Genomic DNA, 13,866 nt, shown 5'->3' on the forward strand with positions numbered 1-13,866 from the left:
TCCCTTTTGGAAATTATGATTTCTAATTTGGAATTTTGAGAGTGGTAATACAATATCATGTTTAACATAGTATCATTTTGTTGCTTTGCTTTGTTAATATAAGGGATGTCTTTTTTGAAGAGCACCATGCAAATACTCAATTCAAAACTTGCAAATATCATAGAATGCTACATTAAGAATAATGAGGTCGAAGTGCAAGAAGAATTTCTAATATTTTTTTCTCAAAACATATGTGGTAAATAAGAAAACATTTCAGGCATTGTGACTCAAAGAACACAGAGACTGTACAATTTAGTGAGTTTTAATTATTAGCTTAGCATATTGCATTCTTTCAGTTTGCAAACCAACTAACTAAATTTCAACTTTCTGCAGTAATTCATTGCATAAATCCAAGTAGATTTCTTTTTATATTTTTAATCTATGGAATAGGGTTGCTTTTTTTAATACCTTCATCCTTAAGGAGTTTTGGAATTCCTTCAGAAAATTAGTTTTCAACATTTCACTTTCTGACCTTCTTTTAATAATCGCTCAAAGGCAATTTAAAATATTTGAGGAATCAGAGATAAAATCACATGGGAGAAAAACACAAAACTTTGAGTTCCCTTATCAGTTAAAACTGAGAGACAAATGGAAAATAAGCACGAAGTCTGCCAGATTGGCAAGCCTTGCTCCTATAGAATGATTACACATTTTTTTGTGGCTAAGGGTAAAGTAAATATAAAATCTTGGTCTCCTTACTCCTAGTCTGGCACCTTAGCCACTGAACCACAGTGATGAAATCTGCAATTCCTTATCTCTGCTTATTCTGTTGATGGGAGGCTAACTGGATGCCTTACAGTTTCAGTTTTAACATAATATAGGTAGAGTACTTGGAAGGCCTCTTGGTGTACCTGTATGGTAAAATGCAAACTTCTGTACCTGTATGGTAAAATGGTAACTTCTTACTTATTTTCTGCACAGATTACATAGAATGTATACTGTATAAGATTTGTAACAATGTATTATGTGTCCAAATGTATTATGTGTCCAAATATTTTATTCTTTCAAGAGAGTGTATCTTAAACTGTACTCCATAAATAATCTAACAAGTAGCACAGAATTACTTAAATAAATATTTGGTGATTCAAAATGTTGATAATTGTGTGCGTATTATCTAACCATGAAAATGAAAATTCAATCTCAAGTTGAAAGCATCACCAAAGCTAGTCAGGTTGCAGAGTTCTATGCAGTTGCCTGGTGAAGGAGAGGTTCGCTGAATCATTTTTACATACTTTTGACAAAAATGGTAATCTTCTAGCAAGCAAACTGCTATAAATACTGCAATTTTCTGACCTACAAGAAGACTGCTGTGACTATAAAGGCCACATTGTAGAAAGTAATTAATTGGATATGACTTGTTCACTTGGCATTCTGAAATAACCAAAGGGCTTTCCTTACCCACATAAAAATTGCTTGGCTGTGTTTCACGTAAGTACACAAATATGACATCGGTATACTTAATACATTTATTTCTGACCAAGTTTATATCGAAAACTAAGTTTATTATCAAATCAAAATTGAAACTTCCTAGCATTAAGATAATATAGCAAGGGATTGCTAAGCAAATTGTGAACATTTCTTTATTTGCCCCATGAATTTGGGCATGAATATGTGGCAATGATTTCCAAAGATATCCAGGGATATTACTAGCATAATTTGTCATTATATAGTACTTTTGACGGTTTCTGTTTCTGTCCAAGAGGCTAGAAGCCATAGAACCTCACTTCATACATGTAGAGAAAATAATTGCTTCAAACAATACTTACCTTAGTTTTATTTGAATAAATGGAAAATATTGTGTATATTTCTGGATTGCCACATAGCGAGATGGTCACATGTAATTATTTGTTGTTGTGAAATACATCAGAATGTTTTACATTTTGTGCTCTGACAGATTCTTTCCTTCATAGTAATAGAGTCCTTTCCTATAGTCTTTACAACTATTCTGGCCTGCATTTTAAGTGGTATGCTACCTAAATCTTGAACTTTTTTGGTAGCATAAATGCTGAAAGTATTGGGTTTTGTCATTCTGTTGACTGTATAATTCTTTAGAATCTCATCTTCCCTGGGGACAGGATATGTCACTCCCATTTTTTGAATGGGAGACCTCTTGTGCTTCTGAAGAGCAAACTGTCTTCAGGGAACTGATTCTTGAATGAGAGTAGTCATACTGAATTGAACTAATCCATATAATAGCTAAAATTGTGGCAGTGCCAGAATTTTCCAAAGCCCCCATGATATATTTCATATAATTAGTGGATGCTTCTTTGCCAATTTATTTATATTCGGAAGAAACAAGCACAAAAAATGTATAACTTCTTTTTTTGAAACTGAAATGCAAGTTTTGTTTATTCCTTCATGTGCTACTTCCTTGTTAGCTTTTAATGTAATATTTGATTGCCTCATTTTATCTATGAAACAGAATTATTCAGATTGCAATTAACTGAATATGTTTAGTTAAGTTTTATGTCGATCTTCAGACATCGTATTTAATACATATAACCCAAAAGCATTAAATATGATTTCTTAATAAGATTTTAAAAATGTATGTCAGGTATAGTGAATAATTATAGCCGTGCACTGACTACAGATTGTCATTCAAATCCTTTTTTAATTAATACATTGTTCTGATTTAACATACAAGAGGCATTTACAATAAAATCTTTGCAAAGTTACTTCATCCCCCACTAGTTTATGTAGTTGTCAATTTATGTGTGCAACTCTGGCCTTTGCAGTATGCTCTGAACTGTGAAGAGCCAAATAAGTAAATTTATTTTTCTATTCTTCTTTATTCTGGATTTGCTCTTTGATAGAATTTGGGGGTTTCAATTTTTTAGATGGGAAAAGAGCTTTTTTATTTTTTAAATATACTTGCACTTCTGCATACTATATTTTGCCTATATCACCCTCTTACTTGGTTTGGTTCCTGTTTGATTCCAGTGTAATCATTGTTCAGTGATTTATGTTTGGTGTTCTTGGGAAGATGCAGAAAATATTTCATGGGAAATGCTTCTTTGAGATCCCTATTAACCTATTACATCTGCAAATCCTGTTACTTTTCATGCCCCCAGCTTCTGCCTATCTCCCATATAGATCATTCACACCCTTTAATTGTTTTGTGGCATTTCTCAAAGGTTTGAGGAAAGTGGAGTATCCCTAGCTACAACATCATTATCTACTTCATCCTTGATGTGCAGCCACACATTTCTTTTCTCAAAAACAGTGGCCACTGCTTCTCCTATTGCCTGTCTGCAATGCTCAAATAATTAGTACCGTATTTTCCGGCGTATAAGACGACTGGGCGTATAAGACGACCCCCAACTTTTCCTGTTAAAATATAGGGTTTGGGCTATACTCGCCATATAAGACTGCCCCTCTTCCAATGCACACCAAATAAAAATTAAAAAACATCAACTGGCTCACCTACAATGTAAAAGCAGCTGTGCTAGACCCAAAATGGCCCCTGTAACAAGCAGGAACCTCACACAGCCACAAAAAGCCCCCCCAAAAAACTTTCACACTCTAAACACACACAACACAACACAACTGGCTCACCCACAATGTAAAAGCAGCTGTGCTAGACCCAAAATGGCCCCTGCAACAAGCAGGAACCTCACACAGCCACAAAAAGTCCAAAAAACCAACTTTCACACTTTACACACACAAAATTCCACATACAGCTTTGTGAGATTTTGTGTGTTTGTGTAGTTGGAGTGAAACACTACAAAAACACACTAAATCTCAGAAAGCTGCACAAATATTATTTTATTTTATTTTATTTTTATTTTTATATGAAAGCTAAATTTAAAACTTCCTAAACTTTAAATGGCTAGGTCTAGAAAAGAACAACTAAAAAAACCCCAATTGACTATTTTTTTTAAAGCTCCCAAAGAGGAAAAAAACTTACCCAATAGAACAGGGGTCTCCAACTTTGGCAACTTTAAGACTTGTAGACTTCAACTCCCAGAATTCCTCAGCCAGCTTTGCTTTGCTGGCTGAGGAATTCTGGGAGTTGAAGTCCACAACTAACTCCTTGCTTGATTGCAGGCAGGGAGTTGCTTGCTTGCCTGAATAGATTCAGGCAAGCAAAGCAAGGCAAGCGTTGCGACTAGCAGCTGAGGTAAGCAAGCTGGAGGGGGAAAACTTTTTCCCTTTTACATGGCTCTGGCCATCCCAGCTGAGTTGCAGGGAACTCAGCTGGGATGGGATCTACCGTCAGAACTGGGACCGTCAGAGCCATGGTTCTGGCGATCCCAGCTGAGTTGCAGGGAACTCAGCTGGGATCGTCAGAGCTGGGATCCTCACAGTAAAAGGGAAAAAACTTTTTTCCTTTTACGTGGTTTCTGGCGATCCCAGCTGAGTTGCAGGGAACTCAGCTGGGATCCTCAGAGCTGGGATCCTCAGAGTAAAAGGTAAAAAACTTTTTCCCTTTTACGTGGTTTCTGGCGATCCCAGCTGAGTTGCAGGGAACTCAGCTGGGATCGTCAGAGCTGGGATCCTCAGAGTAAAAGGTAAAAAACTTTTTCCCTTTTACGTGGTTTCTGGCGATCCCAGCTGAGTTGCAGGGAACTCAGCTGGGATCCTCAGAGCTGGGATCCTCAGAGTAAAAGGGAAAAAACTTTTTCCCTTTTATGTGGTTTCTGGCGATCCCAGCTGAGTTGCAGGGAACTCAGCTGGGATCGTCAGAGCTGGGATCCACAGAGTAAAAGGGAAAAAACTTTTTTCCTTTCACGTGGTTTCTGGCGATCCCAGCTGAGTTGCAGGGAACTCATCTGGGATCGTCAGAGCTGGGATCCACAGAGTAAAAGGGAAAAAACTTTTTCCCTTTTACGTGGTTTCTGGCGATCCCAGCTGAGTTGCAGGGAACTCAGCTGGGATCGTCAGAGCTGGGATCCACAGAGTAAAAGGGAAAAAACTTTTTCCCTTTTACGTGGTTTCTGGCGATCCCAGCTGAGTTGCAGGGAACTCAGCTGGGATTGTCAGAGCTGGGATCGCCAGAGCTGGGATCGCCAGAGCCATTTAAGGCTCATCAGAGCCTTTCGGGCTGGTCTGCCTGGTTACAGGAGAACTACACCCGGCGTATAAGACGACCCCCGACTTTTGAGAAGATTTTCATGTGTTAAAAAGTCGTCTTATACGCCGGAAAATACGGTATAGCCAGTCTGATGTAGTCAAGGAGAATGCTCCATTGATTGATTAAGGTATTCTTATCCTACTCAACACCAGGCAGTATAAATCAAAGCCACCACATGCTCATCCTTGAACTTCCAGAAACATTAATCCCAAAGAATGACAGGTGGCGTTACTAAGGATTTTCAGTGGGAGGAAGCTAGTTTTTTTATGCCATTTTGCCAACTGTGAAGACTCAATTTTAGTTGCCTCAGGGGAAGATACAGCTCTCCCTTCTATCTACCCAAGTAAGGATTCTGTTTATTCCAGTCCTCTTAATCCTACTTCCCACCCCTGTTATATTTCCTCTTAGAAATGGACAGCAGCTTGGCAATTTTTCATGTGTTCAATTATAAACTCATTCATTCACAAGATTTAAAAATTAGCACACAAAATTGTGTTGAAACTGATTTATGCTACCTAAATTGGAGATGCTGGGCTATTTGACATAGCGAATCTCCCAATTTTGTGGTAAACTGCAATTGGATCATATTCAAGTTAACTTAGAAATAAATCAAATACTGAATGTTCATTTCTGTTTGTGTAGGGCTGCAGCTTGTAAAAATTCGTTACTTTTTTGCTTATTTGTTTGACTGAACAGACTCTTTCCTTTGACCTTTCATTTCCTATACATAATGCTGACTAGTATTTAAGTAAAAAAAAATATTGGTGCTAACTTTATAAGTCATTATATTAATTCATGTAGACTGTATATTCCTTCCACACATTATATAATCATGTTGTATCTGACTTCATGTTGTAAGTTACTGTTAAGTTACTTTTAAGTTACACCTGGTGTAACTGGATGCATAACAATTTTTCAAAAAGAGTACGCTGTTTCAAATTAGACCATTTTCATAGCATGATGGATTTTCATGCTTGTAAAGTAGCGATCTGGTATATTATTTTGTTATTTAGCATGCTGGTCTGTCTGGGTTTCTACTGTGAACTTAAAAGATTTCTGTCTGCTCTGGTCCCAATGTAGATCAGAGGACCTTCTCTTTCTTTCTTTCATTTATTTATTTATTACATTTTTATGCCATTTACCTACCTCTACTTATTTCACACATGTGGAGAAAAAAATTATGCATCTCAGAAACTCTAGTTAACAGACATTGTTTTGAATATGTGGGGATTTTGTAAATATCACTTTATAAAAATGCAGCTTGGTTACAAAAAAAATCAAAACACCCGTGGCCAGTCCCCAAACAGTGCAACAGTTATTGCTTCATTGTGTGTTATTAACAGTGGCTGTTGTTGTTGTCTATAGTATATAATTCATATACAATTCCTCATTTAATGCACCTAAATATTTTGCATTTACTTTGCTAGGGTAGTTGTAAGTGGCACCGATAGTTCTCGCGTAGCAACCACAGAGATCAGCAACTCTGTCACTAAGCTCCATGATTGCTAAGCAAAAAAAATAGTGTAACTGCAATGGACGTATTATGTCTCTTCCTTATTTGTTAAATGAATCACTGGGTTGTTAAGCAAGACATCATGTGGCCATGTCTTACAATTTCCTCTGTTGTCGGAATCTACTTGGGAAGCATGCAAATTGGGATCACATATGGGCTGGCTGAGAAGCACCCAAATGACAATCACATGACTTTGGGATGCTGTTATGGTAGTTAATGTAAGGATAGATTGCAAAAGTGTTTTTATACCATTGTAAGTTCAAATGGTTAACAAATGAGACAATTATTAAGCAAGAACTATCTGTATATGACATTGCTAGAATCTGTTCAGGAAGCATATTTATGAATAATACGGTGGACAGTGGCAGTAGTCAAAGTATTTCTTTGTTTTAAAATGTATTTATATAGTCATCATTATAATATTTATAATGTTTATAAAAATGTATCCATATGTCACCTATAGTATTCAGATATATGTGAGTTTATTGAACAATGTCATCTAGAGATCACCAGTCCTACTGAATATTTAATTTATATGCTTGGTTGATTTCCAGTGAAATATGTAGATAAGTGATAAATTGTTTGAATGTATTTTGAATAGTGTGAGCAATAAGTAGAAGCTAATATTTGCTTCGTGTTAGCAAAATAGTTTCCTAAGTCATTTTAAATTGTATTCTAGTTTTTAATATATTTTTATTTGGAAGTTGATATGTGGTTGTGAACTTTTTTCCTCTTTATGTCTAAATTATTATTTCATGAAGTTTGGCACAATACATTGTGATAGCATGTATTGTAATAGCTATGATTTTATTGTGTGCTTTTTAATTCAGTTTATTTATTTGTCAAATCTATTTGCCAACTAATATGGTTGCCCATTTCAAACAAATTGATTCTGGGCAACATATAATAACATCTGGAAATAAAACAAATTACAAAAACAATTATAATAGTAAATATAGATTAAAAACAAAACTACCTGCAAGAGAATCTCACACATAAACTGCTATCTTGTCTACACCAGGCCTTTTATCATGTTAAATTATTTTGAATTGTGTTTTATATCTTTCAGGGCATACAGGGCGGTTATTAAAATCCTTGTGTTTCATGAGTTTAACATTTCTGCTTGTGCACATCATCTTTCAAATCACAATAGCCAGCCTTGAAGCTGCAAAAACTATTCCACGTAATTATAACTGTGAGTATAATTCTTTTTAATCTTCTAGTATTTTGCATACCTTATGTGGGAAGCATACTGAAATATGAATGTGTGAATCAATTTAAAAATTGATAGTTTTACTTTCCAATTTAGTAAATAGTATTTTGGTTTGTCATAATTTTTAAATTATATTTCTTTTTTTTAAAAGAGTCTCTTCCTACTTTATAAAGTTTTTCTATACAATGTCCTCTAACCTAATTTTGAATGTAAACCTGTGCTAATAAAACAATAATGCAACTTTTCCTTCATGTAATCCTGATACGTATATTTTATTTGAGGGATCCTACAAGTCTGGAGGTATTTTAGCACATGTGTCATAGGATATTTTTATGAAAATCAAGATAGACATGCATATAAAAACCAGGCAGACAGTTGTGGCTGCCATGACTTATTTTAACCATATCCTGCAGATATTAATAAGTTTTGGACAATGAAAATGTGTTACCAGCCTCTGACTAAGCCCATCTAGTTTTCTTAGTACGAACTGTTGTAAATGTTGCATTGTGGAAAATTAGTGCAACAACTCCTAGCTAAAATTATACATAACCTGAGTTTTATTTAATTTCAGTTGTGGCAATAGGGCTAAATTTTGGTAGCAATTTCTTGTACCAAATAAAATATGCACAATTATTTTCTGTATATGCAGGTCTCTTCTTAATGTTTAGAATGAAACAAGTATTGATGATGCTAGAAATCTTATACTTGTGTAATACTTTGCTTATTAATCCAGAATTTACAAAGATGACAACCAGAAAGTCAGAGGAGAAAAAAGTTAAGAGAAGAGCAATTTCAGTAAGTGTCTGGCTTACAAAAGGACTAAGTCTCAAAATTAATCATGGAGAAAGGGCAGAATGCTGAAACAAGAAATTTCAGATATTTTGTTAATAAAGTATGCTTTGGAAATGAATGGCTTTTGTTGTTGTGGGGCTTTGAACCACCTTTAGGAATTTCATGAATTCAAAATAAACATTAGATGGATCATTATATTTCCTCATATATAGATTGTGTTATCCAGTTAATCAACAAGTACCATTCACAATGTGAAAATAATTTTGTGTACTACAATTCACAAAATTATCTTCCTATTGTGATTCTTCCAGTCATAGTAATATTTTTAAAATATTGATTTTCCAGCAGTGGGCAATATACAGTCTTCAAAATTGGCCCTTTTTATCACTCTTGGATCCCATCTGGTCCTCAATCAACAAACCAATTTGAAGTAAGAAATAGAAATACTATGCTGTATTTCAAGTCCTAACAATAGACATACTGCAATTAGAATAATAAATAAATTTCAACCAAGTTACCACTGAAACCACAACCCCACCTATATATGTAAAATAGCTTTACTTAGTTCATAGTCTAAGTGCAACCTTTGCTCATCCAGGGTTTATTCATTCCTGAGCCCTACAGTAATTTATGAAGAACCTATGTAATGCCCAAAACTTGCCTATAGAAGAAAAGCTGTTTTAAAATAAAGGAACGGGGTGGGGTGGGGTGAATAAATATTTTTTTTTTTAAAAAAGATGTTCTGATTCCTGTCAGTTTTTCATTTCTAGAACTGTCTTCTCCATATGGATCTATTTGCAAAGATAAAAACTTTTTAAATGTATTAAAGTATTACATTAAAAGTATTTAATTTAATTTAATTAAATTAAAGCAAAAAAAATGTATTCAATTGATAAGCTGCAAAATTCAAGCAAGTCAAGGCAACATAGAGGACAGCATGGTGGCTCAGCGGTTAAGACGCTGGGCTTGTTGGCTGGAAAGCCGGCAGCCCAGGTTTGAGACCCGAGTGCCATGCGACGAGGTAAGCTCCTGTCCTTGCCCAGCTCCTGCCAACTTAGCAATTTGAAAGCATGCAAATTTGAGTAGGTAAATAGGTAGATTCCTGTTACCAATTATTCCAAAGAAACTGATGATAATAACAATCAAATGAGAAGTATAAGACAAATACAAAAATCAATTTATTATTATATTCAATATGCTTTGTTATATCTGCATATAAGACTTGTTATCTATCACTTCAGAGGACATGATACAGAACAATATATTTAACTTATAGGAAGGATATGTATTAGGAAAAATCACTTAACTTTAGGAACATGATCTTAATGAACAGTCTTTCCTTCACTGAATGTACTATATTCAAGCAGTTGTTTATTTAGAATGTTTTAATTTAAGCTCTTGAAATGTTACTGGACATTTAGAATAGCCTAAACCAGGGGAGTGAGTGGAACCATGGTCCTTTTATGACTTGTGGACTTTATGACCATGCTGGCTCAGAAATTCTAGGAGTTGAAGTCCACAAGTCATAAAAGGACCATGGTTCCCCACCCCCCTGGCCTAAACGGTTCCTTCTCACTTTACAATTCTAGTTCTCATGTAATGCTGTTGAAGATGAAAATGATTTCAGTTGCATCTTAATTCAGAAGCCTAAAGCAGCAGAAGACAGATCCCCCCCTCTCTGGATTTAGAGCATTAGATGTTTACAATTAGTTTGGAATTTATTCTGGGATGTAGTTCAATTATGATGATATGATTGTAGAATTTGAATTGATAGGCTTGTCGAAGTGTAATGAGGACTTTTTTCGGAATGTTAAATTGAAAAGGGGCACAATGTTCTCTGCAAATTTATATAATTTGAAAGCTGAATAATCAATGTGAAAATTTAAAGTTAAAAGAGACTGTTAAATTATTCAAAATTTGTTAAGCATGAGAATTGTTTTATGCAAGTAGCCCAGTTAGACCTGTGTGTTATTTCCATATCTAATTGTGACAGTTTTGAGATAACCAGGGAGATTGAATAAATTTTGACAATAAGTATGTACTCCAGAATTTTATTGTAGCATACTAAAGGCAGATTTTTTATCAAAGTGGTATTTTTATTAGTTGATGTAAGGCATTGACATCTTATTTTTAAGTCTGTTCGTTTATTTCCAGTGGAAACTAGAATGTCTCTGAATGCATAAAGTTTTAGGTTTTCTTGAAACTTGTGGAAGTCTTTCTAGATATGCTAATTACAGCAACTTTGGCAGCAAATACCTTGATCAAAAATTCCTTTTGTTTCAAATTAAGTTGCATCATGATATCACTATAGCAAGCAGTTAAAACTATGTGAGGAAACAGACACTTCTAAAAGTGCTTTTTAAGTATGAATCAAAGGTTCTGTTTAATTTCATGCCAACTATAACTTCATAATAGTTCAGAAGGAGTATTCATTATATTTCTGTTCTTGAAATAATAATGGCCTTTTTTCATGAGCCATTAGTAGTGTGTAGGATTTTTTTCTGTTAACTATTGCACTGTCCATGTTGCTAACATTTTACTTTCTTTCTCTAGAAAATATTTTACTTCTGTGTTTCCCCGAAAATATAAGACCCTGTCTTATATTTTTTTGAACCCTGAAATAAGCGCTTGGCCTTATTGCCATGTGTTCAAAAGCCCGATTGGGCTTATTATCAGGGGATGTCTTATTTTGGGGGAAACAGGATTTTTTTGTGGGTTGAGTTGCATTATCTTCTGCCATCTGTAGTTGTTTATAGGCATATTTTATATTATAAAATATTATCCCTGTTTTAAAAGCATTTCCATTTCCACATATAATATAAGCTATTCAGAAGAACCATATGAGCAGCAGTCTCTGTTTCTTCCATTTTTTTCCTATGGGATAAAGGTAAAGGTAAAGGTTCCCCTCGCATATATGTGCTAGTCGTTCCTGACTAGGGGGCGGTGCTCATCGCCATTTCAAAGCCAAAGAGCCAGCGCTGTCTGAAGATGTCTCCATGGTCATGTGGCCAGCATGACTAAATGCCAAAGGTGCATAGAACACTGTTACCTTCCAACCAAAGATGGTCTCTATTTTTCTACTTGCATTTTTTATGTGCTTTTGAACTGCTAGGTTGGCAGAAGCAGGGACAAGTAATGGGAACTCACCCCGTTCTGCGGCACTAGGGATTTGAACCGCTGAAATGCCGACCTTTCGATTGACAAGCTCAGTGTCTTAGCCACTGAGCCACCGCGTCCCTCTTTCCTATGGGATACATAATATTTTTTAAAAAACTGATTTGTGGTACATGTATATTGTGGTGGTCTCCCATGAGAGAAATGAGACACACAAGCAGATATCTCGGGATGAGAGCCCAGAGCTGACTCCGTGACCCTCTTTTATTAAAAATTCATCAAGTTCATTATACAGCAGCATAGCAAGGTGGGATTGGGGGTGGTTACATGATCGGGTTGCATACACTCATATTATAGTAGTTACGTAGACCCTTCCCTGGCTGGTACGACCCTTCCCAGGCTGGTACGAGAATAATCATGTAGGTATTTCTTGGCCTGAGCCGTTGGGACTTTCCAGATGACGTAATGTATTTTGACATCCTATTTCCCTGTACGCGCTGTGGCAAGGTCCACGGGTAATTCTGATATGCAAGTATATTTCTATACAACTATTCCCACATCTCCTCCTTTTCTGTTTTGTTGAGTTTGGCTTCCTCCAGTTCCAGAAGGGTTTTGGTTTCACTTATCAGGACGTCCTTCCTATTGGAGGGAATAAAACCTTTGCACACTTGCAGAAGGGAGGGGAGACATTGGACACAACAACAAAGCAAAACAAGCAATACGATTATAGATACAATAGTTGGCATAATTGATTTTAACCAAGAACCATCCGGGAGCCATGATCATAGGGCAGCCCAGATGTCAATAGCGCCAGGTCCATCGGATGATAAGGGATTGTTTTTGATCATGTTTTCCATATGTTCTATGGTATGAGTGATGTTATACTGATAATCAGATACATAGGCACAATAATGTGAGTGTATGAGGGCAGAAACGCCTCCTTTAGCTGCTAACATAATATCTAAGGCATATCGGTTTTGTAAGACTACCTCCCTAATTTCAACCAGTTCTTTGTTCATCAGCTTCAGCACCTTGATAGTCTCGTTGAACATATGTACTGTCCAGTTATTTAGTAAATGAAGATCCCGATAGTTCATTGCCACCCGAGATTGGGCAAGATGCCTCTGGATATCTGAGTTTTTAGTGACCGCCGAGTTCCATGTAATGGTCCGATAACAATTGGTATAAGTCCCCATGTACGTGGCATTAGTGGACAGGCCGGCGCTGCTGAAACAAAAACAGGGTGGCTCTAAAATCCGGGTAGGGACAGCATATGTGTGCTTAAGCAGGGCTGTTGTGTGGGGCCACAGGAACGTCCATCCGGTCTCATTGAAAAGCACACTATGAAGCGCCAAGCCTGTTTTCCCATCAGAGAGGATGTGCATGCAAATCCAACAGTTAGTTTTACTGAGAAGTAAAGCAACTTTATTCAAATCTCTCACAAATGCGTTGCTGGCCCATATCTCTGGATCACTGGTCACAATGACATGGTTAAGTGACCATATATGGACGAACACAGCGAGCAGGAGTCCATATAATTTTGCCATTGTCGTCGACTGCAGCGTAGCCCCAACCCCAGGTGACAAGAGAGGCCGGGCCTTTCCATGTAGGATCTGGAAGACGGCGGTAATAAACTTGTGGTCGTGGAGAGTCTATAGGAGAAGCAGTAAAATGCCAACTTGCGGCGGTTGACCCGGGAGTGCCGGAAACATTGAGAAGTTGAGGGTAAACAAGACAAGGTTCAAGGTATTTTGTATTCCAGGCAAGCCGGGGGTATTTTCCCCTTTCTGTTTTATATGAGCATCAAGGGCCTTTTTTAGGGTTGTATGGGATTCCAAACTTGTGTAAGATGGACCAGCATGGCAAACCTGTGCAAAGGCAGCACTAGTATATGCAGGGCCATTGTCCGTTTTTATCTGTTTGGGGTTGCCCAGAATACTAAAAGTCTGGGATAGTGCGGCTGCCGGGGCCTTGGACCGTGTCGTGCCTTTGCGGCCTCTGACCCGGCACCGAACTCACCTAGCTCCTTGGTTCTCTGAGGAGCTTAGGGAGATAAAGCGCCGGAAAAGACGCCTGGAGAGTAGTTGGAGGACCAGCCGCTCCGAATCCGACCGAACACTG

At 36.8% G+C, this 13,866-nt stretch overlaps 1 protein-coding gene across 5 annotated transcripts in view; it reads left to right on the forward strand.

Annotated features, from left to right (window-relative positions):
* PIEZO2 (piezo type mechanosensitive ion channel component 2) overlaps positions 1 to 13,866 on the forward strand; it is a 205,653-nt gene that overhangs the window by 73,740 nt on the left and 118,047 nt on the right. For all 5 annotated transcript variants that reach the window (XR_015733592.1, XM_034429440.3, XM_034429444.3 and 2 more), the window contains exon 3: positions 7,696 to 7,821. Coding sequence is in view for 4 of the 5 variants with exons in the window: in XM_034429440.3 (XP_034285331.2) it covers positions 7,696 to 7,821 (126 nt within the window). In the remaining variant the exon portion in view is untranslated. The remainder of the gene's footprint in view (positions 1 to 7,695; positions 7,822 to 13,866) is intronic.

Source organism: Pantherophis guttatus, chromosome 3, assembly GCF_059756535.1.
Source record: "Pantherophis guttatus breed Tessera chromosome 3, ASM5975653v1, whole genome shotgun sequence".
NCBI classification, from domain to species: Eukaryota; Metazoa; Chordata; class Lepidosauria; order Squamata; family Colubridae; genus Pantherophis; species Pantherophis guttatus.